Source organism: Balaenoptera borealis (genome assembly GCF_965194805.1).
Source record: "Balaenoptera borealis genome assembly, chromosome: 19".
NCBI lineage: Eukaryota > Metazoa > Chordata > Mammalia > Artiodactyla > Balaenopteridae > Balaenoptera > Balaenoptera borealis.
In genome coordinates this window covers 54,137,642-54,162,376 of record NC_138878.1, presented here as the reverse complement: position 1 = coordinate 54,162,376, position 24,735 = coordinate 54,137,642, and the positions used below count along the sequence as shown (strand labels likewise).

At 38.1% G+C, this 24,735-nt stretch overlaps 2 protein-coding genes across 6 annotated transcripts in view; both read right to left on the bottom strand.

The window, feature by feature from the left end:
* LOC309616625 (endogenous retrovirus group K member 7 Env polyprotein-like) overlaps positions 1 to 10,306 on the bottom strand; it is a 33,891-nt gene extending 23,585 nt beyond the window's left edge. The window contains exon 1 of the mRNA XM_082367433.1: positions 84 to 10,306. The gene's annotated coding sequence lies outside the window, so the exon portion shown is untranslated. The remainder of the gene's footprint in view (positions 1 to 83) is intronic.
* Positions 10,307 to 10,434: 128 nt separating this feature from the next.
* ZNF527 (zinc finger protein 527) lies at positions 10,435 to 24,034 on the bottom strand. 5 transcript variants are annotated; one of them, XM_082367359.1, is made up of 6 exons: positions 23,863 to 24,034; positions 22,069 to 22,190; positions 20,972 to 21,046; positions 19,502 to 19,628; positions 18,774 to 18,869; positions 10,435 to 12,640 (listed from the first exon to the last, which is right to left on the bottom strand). In XM_082367359.1, the coding sequence occupies exons 3-6, from the start codon at positions 21,002 to 21,004 to the stop codon at positions 11,067 to 11,069; spliced, it is 1,830 nt and encodes a 609-aa protein (XP_082223485.1). In that variant the 5' UTR covers positions 21,005 to 21,046; positions 22,069 to 22,190; positions 23,863 to 24,034; the 3' UTR covers positions 10,435 to 11,066. The 5 variants fall into 5 exon arrangements, with proteins under 5 accessions (XP_082223485.1, XP_082223489.1, XP_082223487.1 ...); XM_082367363.1 differs by having other exon boundaries at positions 19,512 to 19,628; XM_082367361.1 differs by lacking the exon at positions 23,863 to 24,034 and adding an exon at positions 22,953 to 23,840.
* Positions 24,035 to 24,735: the final 701 nt, after the last annotated feature.

The following is a 24,735-nucleotide window of genomic DNA, read 5'->3' as shown; positions in this document are numbered from 1 at the left end:
CTCCTCGGCCCGCACAGTCTGACCCCTCTGGAGCTTCAGGTCGCACCACTTAGCGCCCCAAAACCGGACGGAAACACACTTACCTGCCTCACGCTGAGAAACGCTAGCCACCGACGCCGCTACTTCACCAGACTGAATCGGGCCGCAGTGGCCCCTGGGAAATGTAGTTGGGGCGGGGGGCAGGGAGACGGCTGGAAACGCTCAGGTGCGAAGGGCTCTGGAGCTTGTAGTTTAGGAGGGAGACGCCGGTGCTCGGAGAGCTGTAACGCGCGCGAGGGGCGGCCCCGGATACGCCCCAGAGCCAAAGAAAGCCCCGACCCGTCCACTGATCCGCTGGAAGAACTAGGGCTGGGGTCCCAAGTGGTGCCCTTGCACAGACACGGGGCATTGCAGGGACGGGTGGGACGGAAGGCACCGAAATCAGAAGTGGAAAGGAATAAGCTCCGTTCGGGGGAGTGGAGGAGGTGAGGGGAGGGGGAGTAGGGGTGAGACCGGAAGGAAAGGGTCAAGCCCCAGAGGTGGGAGGATCTTCCTAGGAGGGAGCGCTCAGGTGATGCTTGTCCAGGGGGACCAACAAGCCAAGGAGCTAGCAGCTCACGTTAATTTTGGTAGCTCATTGCATTATAACCGGGCTCAGAGTTGAAAGATAAACTTTGAGAGGCTCGTTTTTCCTAGTATCGTTGTTTGTCTCAGGCCAAGCAGAGCAGGAGAAAAAGACTTGTCTCCCAAATAGGAAGGAAACCCTTGAGGAAACACTATGCCAGGGCAACCCATAATGCAGGTACAGTCTTTCATGGGTGCTGGACTCCTGGGGTGGGGTGGGGTGGAGGGGGGCATCCTGGGGGCTTCCAGCACCAGGGCCCACCAACCTTTATTTACCCCAGGTGCCTCCCAAGGCAAGGCAATAGCTTCCTTTGGCCAACACCCATTATATGCTCAACTTTTCTACAAGAATTAGGGGTATTCAATGTATATCTTGGGGCCAGAATAAGCTAAATACCTGGATGAATAGGAAAGAAAGGATTTTCCCCTTTATGACACTGAGGAGGAGGGGCTAGCAAAAGGGACCAAGAAGAAATGGTGCAGATCATGGTGCTTCCCAACCTTTATCATGGCACGAACAGAAAATGGTAATATTTGTATAGCACACTGGAGTTGTATAATTAGGGTGTAGATTATGCTGATATAATAAAGACCCCAAAATACTGTGACCTAAATATCATACATTTCTCCCTCATGTAAGAGTCTAAGGGTGAGCAGTCCAGGACTGGTGGGATAGCTCTGCCTTCCTGAACAAGTAGTTTCCATCTTTGGGGCAAAGGTGAGTATTAAAATTCTCAATATCTCCCAGCAAATAGGGTAGAGGAAGGGCAGATAAAGCAGGCACAGAAATGATAATCATCCCTTTTGCTCACATCTCATTGGTTGGGTAAGATGGACTTCATAAAAATAAAAATTAACTTTTGTGCATCAAAAGACATTATCAAGAAAGTGAAAAGATAACCGACAGAAAGGTAGAATATTTGCAAATTATGTATAGGATAAGGGTCTAGTATCCAATATATATAAATAACATTTTATGACTCAACAACAGAAAGACAACCCAATTAAAATTTGGGCAAAGGACTTGAATAGACATTTCTCCAAAGAAGATATACAAATGGCCAACAAGCACACAAAACGATGCTTAACATCATTAGTCATTAGGGAAATGCAAATCAAAACCACACGAAGTGCCACTTCACATCCACTAGGATGGCTATAATTCTTAAAAAGGAAAATAAGTGTTAGGATGTGGAAAAACTGGAAAACTTGTATACTGCTGGTGGGAATGTAAAATGCTTCAGCTACTGTAGACAGCAATTTGGCAGTTCCTCAAAAAGTTAAGCACAGAATTACCATATGATTCAACAATTCCACTCCTAGGTATATACCCAAAGAACTGAAAACAAGTACAAGTACACACATGTTCACAGCAGCACTATTCACAATAGTCAAAAGGTGTAAATATCCCAAACATCCAACAATGAACAGATAAACAAAATGTGGTACATACATACAGTGGAATATTAGTCAACCATAAAAAAACTGAAGTACAAATAATGCTTACATGGATGAACCTGCAAAACATTATGCTAAGGAAGCCATATACAAAACGTCACATATTGCATGATTCCATTTATATGAACTATCCAAAACAAATAAATCCATAGAGATAGAATGCAGATTAGTGGTTGCCTTAGTGGGGCTGAGGGGAGAATGAGGAGAAACTGCTTAATGGGTAAGGGGTTTTACTTTGGAATGATGAAAATGTTTTGGAACTAGACAGGTGGTGGATGAACAACATTGTGAATGTACTAAATACTACTAAATTGTTCACTTAAAAATGGCTATTTTCCCACAAGCTGAAAGTTAACATGGCATTTCTGCTCAGCTGCTTTATGACCTAGCCGACAGCTTGCAGAGCATCTGTGCAGGACGTGTGGCATCTTCGATTCTGTCTTTTGTTTAAACAGAGTTCTACTAGTGTTGTGAGCATTCTGTCATATCAAGAGTAACTGGATCCCTAACTCCTTTGATTACCTTCCTAACACCTGTGTACTGTTATAGACAACTGTGAATTCTGCTGTAGGGATGGTATATCCCTGTCTTCCCCTGAAATATGTGTTTGTTTTAAGTGTGAGTGAACAAGGAACTTTGCAATTTTTTCTTACATTCCATGCACCCAATTTTTAAATTCCCTATGTGATGTTTGTTCATCCTATAGAGAAAAAAAAATCTGTATCTGTGTATGTATTTTCTGTTGTGTCTCTTTGTGTCTAAATAAAGTTTATTGAGGATTAAAAAATGGCTATTTTCATATTATGTAAATTTCACTTCAACAATTTTTTAAATGTGAATGGTGTAAACACTGCAATTAAACAGCAGAGATTTGCAGACTGAGTTTTAAAAACAATACCCAATTGTATGCTCTTCACGAGAAACACATTTTAAATAGAAAGACACAAATAGGTTAAAAGGATGGGAAAAGATATGCTATGCTAAGACTAATTAAAAGAAAGCTAGAGTGTGTATATTAATATCAGATAAAGTAGGTTTGGGAGCAAAGAATATTGCCAGGGACTAAGAAGTTCATTTTGTAATGATACGGGGATATATTAGTTAAGAGTACATAATAATCCCAAAGGTTTAGGCATTTAATACAAGAACTTCAAAACACATAAAGCAAAAGCTTATAGAACCAAAAAAGAAAAACAGACAAATTCACAATTATAGCCAGAGATGGCAAAACCCCCTCTCTGAAAACAATTGACAAGAGATAGTAGACTTAATATAACAGGTATTAAAAGAATAGGAAATACATAAATGTACCAAACTACATCTGTTTATTTAGTATATGCTTGAGTTGACATTTACAATAAGTGGGAAAGGTGGATTATTTGTAAATGATGCTGAGAAATGGGGTAGTCATATGGGGGTAGAATGAGATTCTTATGAAAAAACTTAAAATGTAAGAAAAATGAAAGCATAGAAGGAGAAATCATGTGAAACATATTAAATTGTCTCAAGATATAGGCCTTTTAAATATGAATCAAAACTTAAGAGCCTTAAAAGAAAATATTGGTAAATTAGATAATGTAAAAATCAATTTTGCATGGCAAAAGAGGACTGTAAGCAAATTCAAAAAACAAATAATACACTGGAAAAAAATTTGCAAATCACATCATAAGGAGCTAACCTCCCTACTATATAAGTAAAAGGTCACTTTCCAATTGAATATTGGGCAAGAAATATAGACAATTCACAGAAAAGAAGCTTAAACCCATTCATAATAAGAAAAAAGCAAATAAAAACTACACTGGGATATAATTTCCCACTTATCAGATTGATAAAGATCCAGTAGTTTAATGGTTTGCCCTAACAGATGAGAAATTTACACTCAAAAGCTCAAAATACATATACTTTTTGAATATACATGTAACAGTTATAAAAATTGATTACATATGAGGCTATAAAGGAAGACTCATTCAATTCCAAAGAATTAATATAAACCTCTAATGTAATAGCATTAGAAACAAATAAAAAGATAATCAAGAATTGTGAGTTAAAGAGGAACCCCTAAAATAAATTCCAGAACATGTGGAAATGCATAATGCAACAGCATAGGACAGAATACAACAATGAAAACGCTAAATGCCAAAACTGTAGGACACAACTTATGTAGTAGAGGGAAACATACAACTTAAGTACATTTTCAGGGAAAACAAAAAACTAAATTCTCAATTCAAAAATGTAGATTTGGAATATACAATGGAGTATTACTCAGCCATAAAAAGAAACGAAATTGAGTTATTTGTAGTGAGGTGGGTGGACCCAGAGTCTGTCATACAGAGTGAAGTAAGTCAGAAAGAGAAAAACAAATATCGTATGCTAACACATATATATGGAATCTAAAAAAAAAAAAAAAAAAAGCTTCTGAGGAAGCTAGAGGCAGGACAGGAGTAAAGACGCAGACGTAGAGAATGGACTTGAGGACACGGGGAGTGGGAAGGGTAAGCTGGGACGAAGTGAGGGAGTGGCATGGACATATATACACTACCAAATGTAAAACCGATAGTGGGAAGCAGCCACATAGCACAGGGAGATCAGCTTGGTGCTTTGTGACCACCTAGAGGGGTGGGATAGGGAGGGTGGGAGGGAGACACAAGAGGGAGGAGATATGGGGATATATGTATATGTATAGCTGATTCACTTTGTTATAAAGCAGAAACTAACACACCATCGTAAAGCAATTATACTCCAATAAAGATGTTAAAAAAACCCACAAAAATGTAGATTAAGAGGACAGAGCACACTCAAAAAAGAATTAAATGACAAACATAAAGGGCAGAAGAAATCAATAAAGAATTAGGAAAAATAAGAGAAAAGGATAACAAAACCAAGAGATAGGTTTTTTTGAAGATCAATGATCAGTAAGTTATGTAAACCTCTGTCAAAGCTGATAAAAATAAAAGAGCAAAGACGTAAATGAGAAAATGAGTAAGAATCCAAATGAAGTTAGAATAATTATAAAAGAATCTTATGAATGACTATTTGCAAACAAATTTGACAACCTAAACAAAATGAATACGTTTCTAGAAAATATAAAATACCAAAGTTGGTACAAGAAACAAAATTTGAATAAATCTGATACACTGAAATAGTATAGAAACATCCCCTCAAAAGAAGAAAAAGCATAAAGCCCAGATGGACTTACAAGTACATTTTAACTAAACTTTTGTAAATAGATTTGATGACCTATTTGATAAGAGTTAAACATGGTTAAAAAAATAAAGACCCACTTGACAGAAGGTCCAAATGATGAGGAAGTATAGAGATATAACTTCAACTCACCAGTAGTCAATAACAATAATGCAAACTAAAATATTCAAGGAAGATAAATCTTATCAAGTGTTTACAAGGACACAGAGGTGCTCTTGGGGAGAATGTAGATAGTTGCAGCCATTTTAGAAAGTAATCTGGTTGTACCTCATAACATTGTGCAAAAAAGTCCTTTGCACAATATTCTACAGCAAGTAGTCTAATCTAGTTCAGGTCCACAAGGGGACACATACCAGGATGTTCTTTGTGCCAGCCACAAGTTGTATGCAGAAATGAATAAATTAAAAGTAGTAAACATTTACTATGAATTACTATGCAAATGTTAGAAGCACTGAATAGCATAACAGCACTGTGCACAGAAGAACATGATCAATCCAAAACATGGTACTGAGTAGAAAAAAGTGACACTTTTATAGTATAATACCAATAATATAAATTTCAAACACACAACATGACTTATTTGATAGGGGATATATACACATTTAAGGATGCATACCAAACATAGCTGTGTATGTGCCCATGGGGGAGATTAGGAATTGGGAGCGACGGGAGGAAGAACCAAGAAGTGAGTGTTAGACTAAACAATTTTGGTAATATACTAGGAATTGAGGTCCAAAAATATAAATGCAAAATTTAAAAACCAAGAGCCATACCCTTCCTGGCCTCTATTTTAATAGAAGGCAGAGTCCTAACAGCCCCATATATCCCAACAGGGAGCTCTGAAGAGACTCTGGAGCTGCAGTTCCCTCTCCAGGATCAGAGAGAAGGGCTAGGAGCACTGCTGTTTGAGACTCCATACACTGGGAAACAGGACACAGGGGCTGAATTTGCAATTCTGTCTCATATAAGCAGCTGGCTCTCAGGCATGCAATTCAACTTCCTACTTAATTTCATCATTAATAATTGCCATGTTAACTTTTTACATATATTACAGTCAAGTAATCCTCACAAAAACGTGGAAGGCTGTAATTATTTTAGTTTTACAGATAACCAAACTGAGTCTGAAAGAAGTATAATCACCTTTTCAGGTTCTCCCAACTCAAAGACCTGACATCCATGTGAAGGTCTAACGCCAACATCTATACATGTGCCAATAATCGAAAGAGTGGATACTTCCACTACTCTTTCTGGAAGAACATGTGAGAAATTCCCCCACTCAAATGCCTTAAGAAAGCTGACCAGGAAAGTGACTCATTCTTCTGTCACTAAAGTAGCCTCAACTCATGGCTTCAAGCAATCTGCTTTTCTCTGTCATACAATTTGTCTCCCTGTCCCGAGCTCTGTGAATAAAGTAGGGTACAGCAAATATTTTAAGTACTAGAATCAATGTGAAATGATGCTATAAAAAGGAAACATTTTTTCCAGCTGTCTCTAAAAGGGACCCAATCATAAGAGCAGCAATTTTACCCCCAATTCATGTGCAGTCCTAGCATCCAAATACAGTAACTGCTAAAAGGGTACAGGACTCCATGGAAAATTTACTTCTATCAATACATCACATAAACCTTCGCACTTGCTCAGGAAGAGATGTCTGAAATACTTTTAAAAAGAAAGAAAACCTTCTATTAGGAGGAAGAGAGCAAGTGGAATTTTAACACACCTGAAGAAGCTTAGCCACATTTCCTTTTGACTCATTTACATCAATTGAGGCAATTTTAAATTATCAATTTTCAAATGGTTGTTTTTTGACAATGTTATTGAAACAATGTTCACAAATCCTAAAACAACTTCAAGTTTTATAGAGTAATTAATATATATTTCTTATTAAAATGAGCTCTACTGTGGGCCATCTTTTTCTTCTTGGGCAAGAGGAACGATAGAAAATAGAAAATATAGTATATAAGGAAAATGCAATCTTACTTTAGACTCTTTCTCAGGCCCCCAAATCCATCTAGCAAGACCTTTTGCTGAGAAAAATTATTGGAAAATTTCTATTTCTGATTTCATAACCTCTCTCTGTTCCTGACCAAGGTTCTTGGACTCCTTAATCAACAGAAATTGCTAAGAGGCCAGATGAGAAATTCAGGCAAGGCTTTATTGGGACTCATGCTGCAGCACAAGGGAACGAAAACAAGTAACAGATGCCCTTGCTCGCTCTTGGTGTGTGCATGGGGGTGTGAGCTGATCCCTAAATGGGGTGAGGGTCAGGCTGGAAGGGTGGCTTAGGTGGTCGGCCCACCTCCTTGGTGGTGCTGTGTGCAGGGATTATGTGCAGTACCCTGATTTTGCCTTCGACACCTCAGAAGTGGCAGTTGGGTTTTTGGTCTTTTTGTATCTTGTTGTTCATAATTTGCCCCAACTGCATATGCATGCAGTTATTTTTAGTCCTATATAGTTTTTTTTGTATTCTGTTGCTCCAAGAGACATTTGTCCAGGTGCATGCACTGTAGCAAAGGGTGCCAGATTCCAGGTCCCAGCTTGTCTCATTTCAAAAGTATATGCTTGTTTTCTCCCTCCCTAAATTCCTTGGAAGGTAGCTAACTTTGGACAGAAAACATTTAGGATGGGTCTGGAATATCCTATTATTGCCAGAAAGTAAAGTTGCTTGCAGAAATGTCAGGGCAGTGCTGAAGGGAGCAAGGAGTTAGCTTAAAGTGGCCCCAATGGCTAAATTCTGATAACTTGAGCATCAAAATATATATATACATTATAATTAAAATGTGTTAAGACTGTAGAAGGCCATGAGTTCATGAGACTAAAAAGAAAAATGTTAAAATGCAATACACAAATACAGAGGCATAATAAAATGCGAATTTAGTAAGAACAAAGTATAAAACATATATATACACACACATACATATACATATATGCATTTCCTTTCCATTAGGTTGATAAGGCCTATACATGTGTATATGTGTGTACGTGTATATGTAGCATGAATAGACAGATCTCTCATCTCTCCCAGGTCTTCAATCAAAAGTTAACTTCAAAAGAGGCCTTCACTGGCCACACAATCTAAAATATCAACCTGGTCACCCAGCTCTTCCTTCATCTTTTTCTCCTTAGAAGTTACTCTCTTACATAGTATATGTTTTACTTATATATATTTTTTATTGTCTATCTTCTTCACTAGAAATTAGCTCTATGAAGGCAAGGATTTTTGTCTATTTAACTCACAACTGTTACCTCCAAAGCCTGGATTAGAACAAAGCCTGGCACAGAGTAGTTGCTCAATACAAAAATTTTAAATAAAACACATACACATAAACACACAAATACAAACCTTCTACTTAAGCAAGAGTAAATAAAGAAAACTCTTCTATATGACAAGCAAAAACTGCATAAACTGTAACAAGGCAGAAAGATATGTTCAGCACAATAACCAGATTAAAAAAGAAATCCAAAAAGTCATTGTCATTGATCACACTCAACCAAGTGGAGAAGGTTTAACCAGTGTGTTCTAAATGGATTAGTTCATGTCCTAAAGATAATTAACTAAACAGACTCAAACTCTTATCTCTTAGGATAGGAAATCTATAGCTGGTCCTAATATCTATAAGGTACTAATAAAGCATGAGTTTTTAATGATGTTAAAAGATCAAGTCAATATATCACAATAAGACAATGGATTGTATAGTTGCAGATAAACAAAATTTAGGTACCTCATTGTGAGGAGAAACATCAGATTGTAAAATACAAACACCTGTGCTAAAGGCATGGGTGTAACAGATTTTATCAACATTACAAGTGAAGTTTAACTGTAAAAACTGAATCAGTGGCTTGGGTTTATATCACCTTGGAGGAAGAAATCAGGTGCCATACTTAGATCAAGAATCAATTAGTGAACAACTCAGACTCATCACTGGTCTGAGTTATTATTTTTTTTCCTTTAAGCTTAGTAGTTTAGAGTAACCCTGAGGAGCTTTCTGATGTAAGTTATAACTAAACTCTTAGAACATATTAAAATAAGTGTTCCTATACCCCCAGGAAATATGAGAGAATAAAGGAATGATTACATGAATTTAGCTTACGATTATTAATATATTTTAGATACAATGCAAGTTTGGCAGTGTTTTAAAACCATTATATTTGTTTCTGTTCAAGGTTTGAAGTATTCAATTATACTAGATCTGTAATTTAAGTTGTTCAAAGGGAATTTGTCTTAATATTTAAGAAAAATAATTTTCAGATTTTTATTAGATATAAGTATAAATTGACTATTAAAGACATTATTATATTCGTAGTCATTGTTTTGCTCCACGCACATATATACACATGTAAATCCTTCACTTTTTCATAATTCATTTGTCCTGATCTGTTTTTATAGATGCTCTCCAGACAATGCCCAAGATTATAACTGGTTCTAACTGTTCAAAGTGGCAACGTCTCCATATTAAAAGTTTACCTTCGTATATCCACTCAGATAAAAGAGGAATATACTGCCCCACACCTTCCTGTTCCTCATTACTCTGAATAGTAATGATTTATACTCTAAAAATTTTAGGCTCCAACTGCTTTACTTTAACCATTAGTTGAAAATGGCTCATTCTTTTTGTCTGCCAGAAATGTCTAATATGTCCAGTTCCAAAGAAGTTATCCATAAACTTCTTAAACCAAGTTTACAACCCACCCACAAAAGAAGACCTCATTTACAATTCTATCTTATTCTATCACACGATATGTTTAAACCTACACTGAAAGTAGAAAATCAAATAATTCCTTTAAGATGAAGAGCCATTCATTAAACTGATGGATCCATTATTCTCTTAGCTGGCCAGTCTTTCTTTAAAGGTCTATAGTGAGTCACTGCCACAAATGATTTTAATTCCCTATGAGAAAGACTGGTAATAAGTTTTACTAGTGAATTTTTAAAAATTCTTCCTTATTGTGAAACAGACTAATGAATACTAAATTAGTTTTTATCAACAAATAAAATGTAACAATTCTCTCAGCTTTATGAAGGCTGTGTATTTAACTTTCATATACTTATGAGGTTTATACTCAGGATAAACAATTATGCCATATAAAAGATTAAGGCTTTCTCACATGTGTAGCAAACATGGCGTGTATGAGTCAGGACTCTGATTCCAAGAGGCAAAAACCCAAATCAAATTAACATAAGCAGAAATAAGAAAATTTATTGGATCACAAAAATGAAAAAGTAAAAAATGGTGTAGACTTCAGACATGACTGGATCCAGAAGATCAAACAGCACCCTCAGATTTCTGTCTCTGACCTCAGTTTTCCTTTGTGTTGGATTTATCCTGGGAAGGCTTTCTTCATGTGGTGGCAAAAAGGCTACTGGTGAGTTTTTAACCTTACTAAATCCTTGAAACTTGCAATTCTGGGGTGGGGAAAAAAAAATCTTTTCTTACTACCCATAACAATAACCCCCTAGGACTCTACTGGTCTAGACAGGGACATTTGTAAATCCCTTATCTATCATGAGGTTGAAGAAAATAATTGGCCTGCCTATGAGCAATCTACTGCTCTCCCTGATTAAACAATTTCATCAGAATGATATGCATTGAGGGTGAGGTAAGTCTCAAATGGGGTACAGAACAGATCCAGAAGTAATAGATGTCTACTACTCAGGCTATTTCAAATAAGGGATGCTCATGAACTGAAGGCTTCTCCATAGGTACTACATTCATAGAATTACTAACTGAAGAACTCACTATTATTTATTTAATAAGGACTGAATGGTGACTAAATGTTTTCTTTCTTATACTTGTTATACATAATCAGAGAGTTTCTCTATTATGAATTTTCTGATGTCGTCTAAGAGCTGAAGCACAGCTAAAATTGTTCCCACATTCATTACAGTTATAGGGTTTTTCTCCAGCATGAATTCTCTGGTGTAGCCTAAGGGACAAGATCTGATGGAAAGCCTTCCCACATTCATTACATTCATAAGGTTTCTCTCCAGTATGAATTCTCTGATGTTGATTAAGGTATGAGCCACAACTGAAGGCCTTCCCACATTTGTTACATTCATAGGGTTTCTCTCCTGCATGACTTCTTTTATGATGAATTAGAACTAAAGCATCACTGAAGGCTTTCCCACATTTACTGCATTCAAAAGGTCTCTCTCCAGTATGAATTCTATGATGTCGATTAAGTTGTGAGTCAGTCCTAAAAAACTTCCCACATTTGATGCACTCATAGGGCTTTTCACCGGTGTGAATTCTCTGATGTTGATTAAGGTGTGAGCGATAGCCAAAGGTCTTTCCACATTCATTACATTTAAAGGGTTTCTCTCCTGTGTGAATTCTTTGATGCAGAGTAAGGGCTATGCGTCTGCTGAAGGCTTTTCCACATTGATTACATTCATAGGGTTTCTCTCCAGTGTGAATTCTCTGATGTTGATTAAGGTGTGCACTCTGTCTGAAGGCTTTGTTACATTCCTTACATTCATATGGTTTCTCTCCTGTGTGAATTCTCTGATGTTCCACAAGGAAGGCATAACGGCTAAAGGCCTTCCCACATTCATTGCATGCAAAGGGTTTCTCTCCAGTGTGGATTCTCTGATGTTGAGCAAGGTGTGCACTCTGTCTGAAAGCTTTGTTACATTCCTTACATTCATATGGTTTCTCCCCAGTATGAGCTCTCTGATGCTCACTGAGAAAGAAGTCATGGCTAAAGGCTTTTCCACAGTCATTGCATGCGTATGGTTTCTCTCTACTGTGAATTCTCTGAGGTTGAGTAAAGAACGAGTAACAGCTAAAGGCAGCATCACATTCAACGTATCCATGGGATAATTTTCCAAGATGAGTTGTGTGATGTTGAGTAAGTAATGAGTGGAAACTTAAGAGATCTGAAAAATCATTACTTTCGTAATGTTTCTCCCCAGGAGGAATTTCTGCATCTTTACTAAGGTATGTACTCTGGTTGAATTCTTCACATTCATTACCTATCAAAGATTCCTTCTCAGCATGTAGTCTTTTATGTTCAGTTAGAACTGAATTTGGGGGGAACATTTTATCATAAATATCAAATTTATGTACTTGCTCTACTGTGGGAACTCTCCGTTGTGTTAAAAGTACTGAGTTCAAGAGAACATTTCTCTCAGAATTATTATATTCATTGTCTCTTTTCATGGCAGAGATTTCCTTAAGAGTTGTCACTTGCCTGAAATGCCTCTCCTGATTTCCCTGATGCTGCTCAAATTCACCCTCATATTTCCAGGCTTCTCTGAAACTGGAGGATTCAAGGCCATAACTTGTAAGTCTTTCCATTATCATCCCCTGGGATATTTCCTCTTCATCAATGTACCGTTTTGGAGATAATGCCTTGATTTCATACAAAGAGTCCCCTTCTGAAAAATATCAAGAAAGCAAATGTCTCCTTTTTACCTTTGCAAGGAGAAAGAAAACTGTTATAGAAGAAATTAAAGAATTTACTTGGGGGAAAGAGGGGAGAAAGTCATGGTTCTGACTTTTTTTAATCAATTTACATTCCTGTCAGCCACATGAAATATGTCTTCGAACTCATTCACACTGGCTAACATTATTCTAAAAATCTTTGCCCTTACAAGTAAAGAGTACCTCATTATTGTTTTAATTTGCAATTCTCTGATTATAAAATTGAGCATTTGCATATACATTTATGTACCTTTTATATATTTTGTGGTTTCTTCTTTGGTGAATTCCTTATTCACGTACTTTGCATATATTTTAATTACACTGGCATTTCTTTTAAGTAGTTTATAGAAGTCATTATAAATTTAAGACATTAAGGCTTTATGAGCATTTTTCTCCCTCAAATCACATGTCATCTTCATTTATAATTTTATTGTCACATATCTTCATTTATAATGCTTCTGATAAAATTTTTAAAAAATTTGTATGAACTCAAATCTTCCAATTTTTCCATTATAGAGCCTGGCCTTTATGTCATTTTAAGAAAGACTTTCCAAAACCCAATATTATACAAATATTATCCATAACTTTTAAGAAAATCTTTTTGCATCACTAATTTGAAAAACTACCTTTATCTAATACTAAGTTTTCATATATACATGGGTGTATTTTTGTACATTCTTCACTGTTCCACTGATCTATTTTACCGTTCTTGTATAAGACCAATCTCATGGATAACAGGCAAAATTCTTAAATATTAAAAATTGAATCAAGCAGTATATTAAATAAATAATACACATGATGAAGTATGCAATTCAGAAATATAAAAATTGTTCATCAATAGGAAATCCTTTACTATATTATTATGTTATTCTCTATACTTTCCTATATTTTTAACTTCATCAGTAAAAAAAGAAAAAAATATTTCCAGAAATAAAAACTTGACTTTCCATCCTGAGAGAGAACTTATCTACCAGGAAAAAGTGACCCAAAATGGTCAAGACTAAAACATGTCCTGATAAAATGACTTTAAAATGAAAGAAAGAACCATCTAGGAGGTCAGAACAAAATATAAAGGCACTTATACATAAAGGGAAAATATCAAGCTGGCATCAGACTTCTTTGTAACAACATTCAACACCAATACTATACTATAAGCAACTTAAGGAAAGAATGGCCAATTATGAACAAGGTAGAGCGTAGAGGGACATTGTTTGCATGAACTCTTTTTGAGGAAACTGCTAGAGAGCAGATTTCAGCCAATCCAGAGATGTCCAGAGAAATTTCAGCAAAATGACCTAGTGGAAAACACTAAATATATTTAACTACAGAATTAAGACAAACGGAAAGGTTGAGATAAATGTGACACAAGGGCATGTAAATATAATATGCCTGGACAATGTAAAAAGCATACAAGTAACAAAATTTGGGAAGAGAAGGTGGGGAGTATAACAAGGCTACTTAGTGACTCATCTGTAACAGGTAAAAAAATCAAAGGCTAGTTTTTAAAGCTGACCAATCAAGTAATAGAAGGAATAAATACTGTCTAAAGAAACAGAGCACTATAACCGTGAAGGCACTAGAACAAAAGAAGAATCTTCCTAATTATTATAAAAACTGTAGTATTACACGACCAAAAAAAAGCCTAGGAAAACAGACAAGTTAAAGTCTTTTTTAAAAACTGTAAAAATCAGAAAATATAACACAAAACAATGTACAGAATTAAGCCCAAACATATCAAAAACGTGGTTGGACTTTCACCTATTAAATTGAAATGATATCCAGATTGGTTCACAAAGCAAAACTCAATTCTATACTGCATATAAAGCTCACGTTTAAAACAAGGTGATTTTACAAAGTTGAAAATAAAAAGATGATAAAGGCCCTAAAGAAAGCATAAAAAGGCAAGAAACATTCTCCCTAAGGGCCTTCAGAGGGAAGGCAGGCTGCTAACATCTTGATTTTAGCCCTGTAAGACCCATTTTCAACTTCTGACCTGGATCCAGAGCTATATGATAATAAATTTGTGTTGTTTTCAGCCACTAAATTTGTGGTAATTTGTTACAGCAGCCATAAGAAACTAATAAAAAAGCAGACAGGTACAACATTTTGGGGAGAAATTTGGCAATTCCTAAACTACATATGCACTTACTTAGCAATCCTACATCTATGAAACAACCCTGAAAATAAAGCCTCAACAACAGGAACATACATATTTACAAGGTTATTTATTGCAGCATTGTCTGTAATTGTAAACTACTGCAAACATCCTAAAAGTTCACACATTATAGAGTATTGAATAAATTACCATAACATCCACAGAATGGAGTATTCTGCAGCTGTTAGAAAAATGAGGAAGCTCTCCATGAACTCATATGGAGTGATTTCCTGTACAGCTGACCCCCGAACAATGCAGGGGCTATGGGTATAACTTTACAGTCAGCCCTCCGAATCTGCAGTTCAGCATCCATGGATTCAACCTACCTCGGATCATGTAGTAAGTATTTATTGAAAAAATTCACATATAAGTGGACCCTTGCAGTTCAAACCATGTCATTATAGCTAAGTGAAAAGAACAAATGCAAATCTACAGGTATATCTGCTCACTCGTGCAAAAGAAACATAAAAAGGACAAACCTGAAAATACAGACTGGTGATCTACAAGGGGTGGGTAAGAAAGGGGCAGGAAGAAGTAGGGAACAGAAACAAGACAGTAAGGATGAGGAGGGAGCAACACTTTACTGAGGATACATTCTTGTAAAGGTCTGATTCTTAGGAGCATAGTAATGTTTCAGATACAAAAAAAAAATTGAAATCAATCAGGATGTAATAGGAATCAACAGAAACAAATGAACCTAGAAGAACTAACCTAAGTAACTCTGGAAAATAGTTTTTGACTGAATACTTAAGACTAAAAACGTACATATGTACCTAAATACAAATAATGTAATCTACTTAGTAAATTTATTTCTCACAGAGGAATAGGTTAGAAATTCTGAAACTACTTTGTGTGTATACTTAAATTGAGCAAATAATTAAATACATTGCTTCTCATTGTCAGAAGAAGAAATTACAAGTAAGTAAAGGAGAAAGGCTATGATAAACCCTGTGGAGGGTAGGACTAAAATCAAGGTATCAATATAAACCAATAATTTAATATATTAAAAAAAAAATAGAGGCAGAAATAAATACAGAAGTGTGTGTCTGTCTAGAAGTGTGTGTTGGTATACATACATATATTTTCCAGCTCAATCTGCTGTGAGGGCCTAGAAGAAATCACTTCCAGTAGCAATAAGTACACCTAGTACCCAGACCTTGGTTTCTAAACATCATTTCCCAATAAAAGGAACCAGGGCTCCTTGGAGAAGTGGTTGATTCAAGGCTGGGGAAAGGAAAACAAGATGAACCTGGAATACCTGGAACCACGAAGTGGGGCATGTTAAAAGGTCATAGGAACCAACTTGAAGAAGATCCCAATGGTCAAAGCTGGAACACTTTGAGCAACAAAATAATGATACAGTAGTTTTAACTCACAGGAAAAAAAAAACCCATCATTCCATAAATATGAAGAAATATTTTAATATATAAACAAATGGGAGAGATGAAACAGCTCTTCCAGACAGAACAATCCTAGTTAATATGTGTAAAGAAAAGAAGGAAATAAAAATGTCAACATTAGGTCAATACCACAACAGTGGTAATTGTTGCAAACAAGATCCAACAGGGCCGTGGATGCTAAAATTAGTGGGCAAAAGTTTCAGAAGAAACTGCATAGTATCAAGTATCTTCCCCAAATATTTATTAATTATAAATAGAAAAATAGTAACTTTACAATGGAGAAACCAGGCAGATACCACCTTCACCAAGTGATGAAAATTAACATCATTGATAATAAGATATATCAATATTATCAATCCTTTGGTATGATGCACTCACTGAGAAGGATACAACATTATTTCTGTGGCACTCTTTTCAAAAATGCACTACCTCAATCTAATCATGAGAAAACGTTAGATAAACCCAAACAGAATGCAAGCAAATGTAATGAGCCATTTGTCTAGAGTGAAGCATATCTGAAGACTCTGGAGAGATTTCTCCAAGAAGATAAAATCAATAGATAACCTAATGTGTCTGAGTGTCTTAAGAGATTTAAACAATTGATCGGGAGTTAAGAATTGAGTTAGGAATATGTAAATAGAAAACTAAGGAAAAAAATAGACAAAACCCCAGATAATTATTAATGCCAAGAAAAATAAAAAGTACAGAAAAAGTAATCTTGGTATATGCACAGCACAGCTACGACTAGCACTTAATAGCCATAATAATGTAAACACTGAACAGTGATTCAATAAAAATTAAGATATTGGTATGGGACCTAATCAAACTTACAAGCTTTTGCACAGCAAAGGAAACCATAAAAAAAAACAAAAAGACAACCTATGGAATGGGAGAAAATGTTTGCAAATGATGCGACAAGGGCTTAATCTCCAAAATATACAAACAGCTCATGCAACTCAACAACAAAAAAACAAACAACTCAATCGAAAAATGGGCAGAAAACCTTAATAGACATTTCTCCAAAGAAGACATACAGATGGCAAGCAGGCCCATGAAAAGATGCTCAACATCACTAATTATTAGAGAAATGCAAATCAAAACTACAATGAGGTACCACCTCACAACGGTCATAATGGCCATCATTAAAAAGTCTACAAATAACAAATGCTGGAGAAGGTGTGGAGAAAAGGGAACCCTCCTACACTGTTGGTGGGAATGTAAGTTGGTGCAGCCACTATGGAAAACAGTATGGAGGTTCCTCAGAAAACTAAAAATAGAATTACCATATGATCCAGCAATCCCATTCCTGGGCATATACCTGGACAAAACTATAATTCAAAAAGATACATGCACCCATATGTTCATAGCAGCACTATTCACAATAGCCAAGACATGGAAACAACCTAAATGTCCATCTACAGATGAAAGGATAAAGAAGATGTGGTAGACACACACACACACACACACACACACACACAATGGAATACTACACAACCATAAAAGAGAACAAAATAATGCTATTTGCAGCAACATGGATGCAACTAAGAGATTACCATAATAAGTCATAAAGAGAAAGACAAATACCATATGATATCACTTAAATGTGGAATCTAAAATAAGGCACAAATGAACCTATCTACAAAACAGAAACAGACTCATAGACATAGAGAATAGACTTGTGGTTGCCAAGAGGGAGGGGGTGGGGGAGGGAAGAACTGGGAGTGTGGGATTAGCAGATGTAAACTATTATAAAGAATGGATAAACAACAAGGTCCTACTTATAGCACAGGGAATTATATTCAATATCCTGTGATAAACCATAATGGAAAAGAATATAAAAAAAAAGAATGTCCATATGTGTATATCTGAGTCACTTTGCTGTACAGCAGAGATTGGCACAACGTGGTAAATCAACTACACCTCAATTAAAAATATAAATAAAACTTTAAAAATTATGATATCGGTGAGATAGGAAGACAGAAATTGTCTGTGTGCGCATGCATGCTCACACACATGTTGGATTCAGGATAAGAAAGTACTAAATTCTTATTTTCTTAGTGAAGATATTGGATAAGGACTAAATCTGAAAAAAACAATCAAGAAATAGCAACATAAACATATTTATTAGAGACATGAAGGAAACACCAAAAGAAGCTGCAAAAGTAAAGAATGTGGATCCCTCTAGGGACAGGGAAACTGGGAAGCAGGGCAAGAGACCTCCTTTTTTAAAGGAATAAGCCTTATAAAAGACTTGTCTCTTCAACCAATGTGCATACATAACTTTGATAAAAATAAAAACTCTAAAAAGAAATCTAGAAATGTATATAACTCTGTCCATAAAGGGGAAAGAAGAACTTAAAAGGAACAAGATTCAGGGTATAGGTAGAAATATTATTGAGAATATAACTTGATAGAAATAGAGAGGAAATGACCTCCTGAAGCCCAGGACAGCTTCCTCAAATGCAGGGCAGTCTTCTTATGACCACTTGGGCTGTCACCTTACAACAGCCCTCCCTGTTCCCCATCACTCACCTGCATATTGACCATCTGACATCTCTCTCTCCACCATGCAAGGATCCTTCCCTTGCTCCAATAAGGAGATCATGTTGGGCTTAGAAATGGAAAGTCCTGTTTACAGGAGAAGAAAAATGAGAGCCAGCAAGACAGACAGATAGATAAACAAATCAACTTGCTATTGCTGTTCCAGACCCAGACTCAATCTCTTGGTCATCAGGCAAGAAAGGACATTAGAGGAAGGGCCAGAGAATGGAAAGATGCTTGAATGGAGAATGAGAAAGACAAAGCTTCTTTCATAGCAGCAGTGCTCAAAGTACTAGAGCAGAAGAACCATCACCTAGGAACTTATTAGAAACGCAAATTCTCAGGCTGCCCCAACCCAAACCTACTGAATCAGAAGCCACAGTGTTTCTCAAAATTTAATGGGCATCAGAACCACTTGGAGGGCTCATTAAAACCCAGACTATTAGGCCTATTCCAAGATTCTGTAGGTCTATAGTGGGACCCCATAATTTGCAATTAAAAAAATTCCCACGCCATACTAATGCTGCTATCCCAAACCATCATTCTAGAGCAAAGGGAACTATACTCATTTATAGCTCTATGAAACTACTTTGAATAATTTCCTGGGAACACGAGGTAGAAATCCAGCTGAGCATTTAAGATGCCCTAGATATTCCCAATGGAGGAAGCAAAAACACCTCATAGGGAAGATTTGAATTATGGGGGATACATATCCTTACCAAGCCATACCAAGTTCCTGTAGTTCTCCAACATGACATCTCTGTACAAATCCTTCTGAGATGAGTCCAGCCATTCCCACTCCTCTTGGGAAAAATTTAGAGCCACGTCCCTGAAGGTCACCAAACCCTGAAATTTTTTAAAAAATGTTGTTTGCCAAATACTCCCATATGGTCCTAGCATCTTCCTCAGTCTCTCTCAGAAGAATTTAACTCAGTTGATCATCTCCTTGAAATGCTTTCTACTATTGACTCCCGGGACCCACACTCTCCTGGTTTTCCTTCTACATCAGTCCTTCTTAGTCTCTTTTGCTGGTTCCTCGTCTTCTTGTCAGCCTCTTATATTGAATGCCTTAATCTTAGTCCTTGGACCTCTTTCCTATCTACATTCGCCACAACCCTACCCTCAAGATAATCTCATCCTGTCCCATGGCTTTAAATACACTAATGACTCTCAAATTCACATCTCCAGTCTTGAACTCTAGATATATAATCAATACTTTACTTGGATATCCAACAGGTCTCTCAAATTTAGTATATCTAGAACTCAATTCTTGATTCTTATCTCATCCCACCCTGTCTTCCTATCTCAGTAAATGGCATGACCATTTACACAATTGCCCAGGTCAAAAATCTCTGTAGTCTTTCATGATTTCTTTCTTCCTCTCATACTCCACAACCAATCCCTGATCAAATCCCATATTTTCTATCTCCAATATACACCCAGAATCTCACCAGCTCCAATGCCACCACCATGGTCCAGGCAGCTATCACCTCCCACCTGGATTACTGCAGCAGTCTCCTGACTGGCCTCCCTGCTTCCACTCTTACTTCTCTGCTATTTATTTTCCTTTTAAAACATAAATCAAATCACATCACAAACACCCCAATGGTTCTCCTTCACCTTTAGAACAAAAATCAAAGTTCTGGTCATGACTTTTAAGGGCCTGCATAATTTGGTCCCCAGCTACTGCTCTGATCTCACAGTGCACATTTCCCTCTGAGGATACTGGCTTATTGCTATCCCTGGAACATATCAAATATGCTCCCACCACAGTAACTTTGTACTTGCTATTCCTTCTACATTTTTAAAGCTCTTCCCCAGATCTCCACAAAACTTACTCCCTACTTTCACTCAGGTTTTTCTTTGCTCAACTGTCACTTTCTCAGAAAAGCCGTCCTTGACCTCCCTATTTGATAATCACACTCCATCCTTTATTTCACTTGCATTCATCTCCAACACAACAAATCGTGATCCATCTAAAGAGGAAAAATTCTGTTCCATCATACATTTAAGCACAACACTGAGTAAAAAAAGCAACTAAATGTTTTGTAGAAGGATTATATGAACAAATAGTGGAGAGAGAGAAGTGAAGAGAGTGCTCACTGGGCTACTTGTGACTCTCTCTGAGGTCCCAAAGTCCTGAAAAATGATGTGGAATTTCTGGAAACAAAGTGAAAACATCAACTTACCTGGGACATGGCTTTACATAGTCCAACAGCCATTCTTCCTTCCTTCTTCAGTTTTCTCTTTTGGAGAACAAAGTCCTGAGAAGGGAGAGTTAAACAAGAAAAAAAAAATGGCAGAGCAGCCCTATGTTGCTGATCTGAGACTCACAGAGTTTTTTGCCCCTTTATGGTCCCTAGTTTCTTTACATGGACCAGCCCTACCCCATTCCAAGATCTGAGAAAAAAAGGCCAAAGTTGAACTTAACCCCTGAAGTCCTGACTAATATTAAGGACACACAGCCTGAACTCAACAAAATCTAAAGTCCATCCTATCGCCAATAAGACAATTTATGATCTAGCCCTGGCTGCCCCTTAGACCTCATTTCCCACTCTTCTCCCCCTTATTCGCCCCACTCCAGGCATACAGATTTCCTTATAGTTCCTCAAACACTGTCCACACTCCTTTTTCAAGGCTGTGGCCTTGGGTTTTCCTTCTGCCTGGACACAGCACATTCCCTCTCTTCATTCTTATCTGTGCTCAATTGTTACAAGATTGGAGGGACCTCCCTATTCTACCTAAAGAGAATCTCCCTTCCAGTTATTATTTTTCCTTATCTTGATTTATTTTTCTTCTTAGCATTTAACATCATTGGACATGTTACTTTTTTTTTTTTCTGTTAACTGTTGTCTTCCCAAACAATAGTATAAGATTTAAGACAGCCAGGATTTGTTGGGTTCACTGGTATATCTCTAGTGCTAGAATAATGCCAGAACCACTGTAAGTGCTAAAAACATATTTGATAAACAAATAAATAAATCTTACTGTGGCTCCTGTAATATAAATAGCAATGTTACACATGTTGTGTATGTCATTATCTTATTTAATCTTCACAAAACTGCAAAGGTAGGTATTATTATCCCCATTTTACCACCAAGTGAAATTGAGGTTCAAAAAGCTTAAACAGCTAACTCAAAGTCATAAGAGTCAAACTGCAGTGTGGCTCAGAGACTGGTCCTCTTTCAAGAGACCACAATGTTTGTATGGGAAATATTCAACATAACCTGAGAAATCAATGCTATATGTTTTTTAGAGAAGCATATTCAGAGGCAGCAGGTGTTACCTTTATTACTCCACAGAAATTCAGCCTGAGGCAAACACTGACAAATTTCAATACCAAACCAACAAGAAACTGCACAGCCTGAAACAAGTTCCTTGTCTTCTCAGAGCCAACATTTCTTCACTCTGAAAACAAAGACAGTTGTGTTTGACTTAGAATTTAAGATATACAACCCCCTAATTCTGGGCTACTCTGCACTAACCAACTCAATCTGTAAGAAAATTATTTCCTTAGTGCAATGCAGCTTGAATTTGTCCATAAAAGCCTTTGCAACCCAAGAGGAGAATCAGTGAAGTCTTCTCAGCACCTGGGAGCTCTAAGTAGCACCTGCATAAAAGAAATAGCTTTTAAATTGCTGTTTCAAATCGCTGTGTATCATCTGAATAATATTTTTCAAGTTTGAGATGAACCATCAGTCTCTGAAAGGTGTTGGGAAAGACTTGCGCTTTATATAGACCCCCAGACACACACTGACTCTCCACTCCTTTCCTCATTGGCTACGTGACCTTGGGCAAATCAACCCAACTGTCAGAACCTTTCCTCACTGTCAAGATTGCTTGAGCCAACTCCTGGCATAGAGAAGTGCCACCCTTATTGCCACTTAGATTTTACACACACAGTTGAAAAGGAAATGAGTGCATTTTTCTTTGTTACGTAAAGTCAGAACCAAACACTTAGTTCACTTGGTATGTGAGAAAAAGAGCCATGGATCAGCCTCTCTCAGCACCAAACATGGAAGAGTTTTGACAAGGACAAACCTAAAATCTCAAACTCCATGGCCTAAGGAGAGGAAGACTGGGTTTTCAGGTTGGGCTTTCCTCCCCCAAAAGCAGCCAATATGAGGATGGTTTCACTACAGTGCCTTTAGATTGGGTTCTGTTACTCACAATGGGACCAAACGAAGAGACCCAGGTTAAGTTCCATGTCCAGAAGGGTCCCAGTCCAAGACCACAGACAATCATCTCCAACACCCTCAGAACTCAGGGCCCCCATTTTTCACCCTCACAGCGTGGGAAAGATCAAGAGAGTTTAGCACTTAACAGCAAGGATTCTGGAGCCAAATAGCCTGGGCTTAAGTCCTGATTCTGTCACTTAGTAACTGTGTGAATGTGGGTGAGTAATTTTAATCTTTCTGTGTCTCACAATCACACACTAGGTCTGACATACACATACAAATTCTCACCCAATCACACACATATATGTGGTCACATAATTGCGACTGTAATGTCACATACATACACAGTGGTATTAACACAAAGATAGAGATGATGATACACAGTTACTCCAACAGAGAGACAGTCACACACAATCTCATGCATAGTGACATACCACACAAAGTCACACATTCTGCCACAATTACTCACACAAAATTATACCTGCAGAGATAGATGGTCATGGGCACGTAATCACACCTTCTGTCACACACATTCAAACTCAGTTACATCCACAGGGACAAGGGGTCAAACACAGTCACACACACACCCACACAGCGACACACACACACACACAATGTCACACCCGCAATCTCTCACAAACCCATATACAATAACACAGTTACACCTGCGGAGACAGTCACGCACAAACACACACAGACTCGGAGTTTTATACCGGAGGCAGACGGTCACAGTCGCGCACAATCACATACACGGTGACACAGAAGATCACACCCTGTCACACCCGCAGCCTGTCACACAGTCTCCTCGGCGGCGCCCTCCTGGTCTCCATCCCGCTCCCTGCCGGTCCACCCCAAGCCCGGCCCTGCCCTCTGGCTCTCGCGCATAGCCAGGCCCTACTCACCTCCCGGCGCCGCTGGCTCTGGAAACACGCCCAACGACCCGAGACCAGCGACGTCGCCTCCCAGAATCCCCTGCGGGGCGGAGCGGGGCGGGGACTGAGGCGCGCGGGACCCCGAGCTCGGCTGGGTAAACTCCAGCTGCAGGAACCTGGACTAGCAACTCAGCTTTTCCTTCCGACCCCGCGGACCACGAACCCCAGAACGCTTTGCGCCTCGGCCTCTTTGCGGAAAGAACAACATTTCCCAGAGGGCCCCGAGGCACGCCTAGACATCGCGCCTGCGCTACAGGTGACTGCAGCTGCAGGTGCGGGTACCCGGAGCGCTATGTGCGACCCTGGGCGATCTTGGGCGCTCAAATGACTCTGGGCTACTGTGTGTGAGGGAATGGTGAAGCTGCGCACGTCCGTGACTGTTATTGAATGCTCAGGTGGGGCGGTTTGTGTGTGTGACTGTCGCTGCACACTTTTGTACTTGCTCACCACGGGACGACGGGTTCTGTCGGTGTAGTGAGCGTCTGTATTTTCAGTCACGCCCCGTGAGTGTGGGTCGTTGTGTGACAGATTGTGGGTCTGTCACGCCAAGAATGGGAGAGTGATTGTGGGTGTGTGAGGAACTGTGGCTGACTTTGGGCATGACGTTTCTGTAACTGTGTTCTTATCCCAGAGATCGCAGGAGTTTATCCATAATGGGCGGTGTTTCTGAGCTTGTCTTTAGGGTTGAGTACGTGGGAGAAGAGTGTTTGTGTGTCTGTGTGTGAGCCTGTCTCCAGGTCTAACTGTTCTCCCACCCCCGCCCAACCCTTCACCTCCGGCCATGGGTGGGGTCAGTGTTATCCTCATTTTTATTATCCCTTCTCTGATTGCCCCATATGTGAT

What these genes read in the sequence shown, in the direction of transcription:
- ZNF527 (XM_082367359.1), bottom strand. Translation starts at nt 21,004, where the DNA reads ATGGCTGTTGGACTATGTAAAGCCATGTCCCAG. An exon ending in CAGGAACTTGGTATGGCTTG is followed by an intron (nt 18,870 to 19,501) that starts GTAAGGATATGT and finishes TCCTGTAAACAG; the next exon opens with GACTTTCCATTTCTAAGCCC. An exon ending in GTCAGATGGTCAATATGCAG is followed by an intron (nt 12,641 to 18,773) that starts GTGAGTGATGGG and finishes GATATTTTTCAG; the next exon opens with AAGGGGACTCTTTGTATGAA.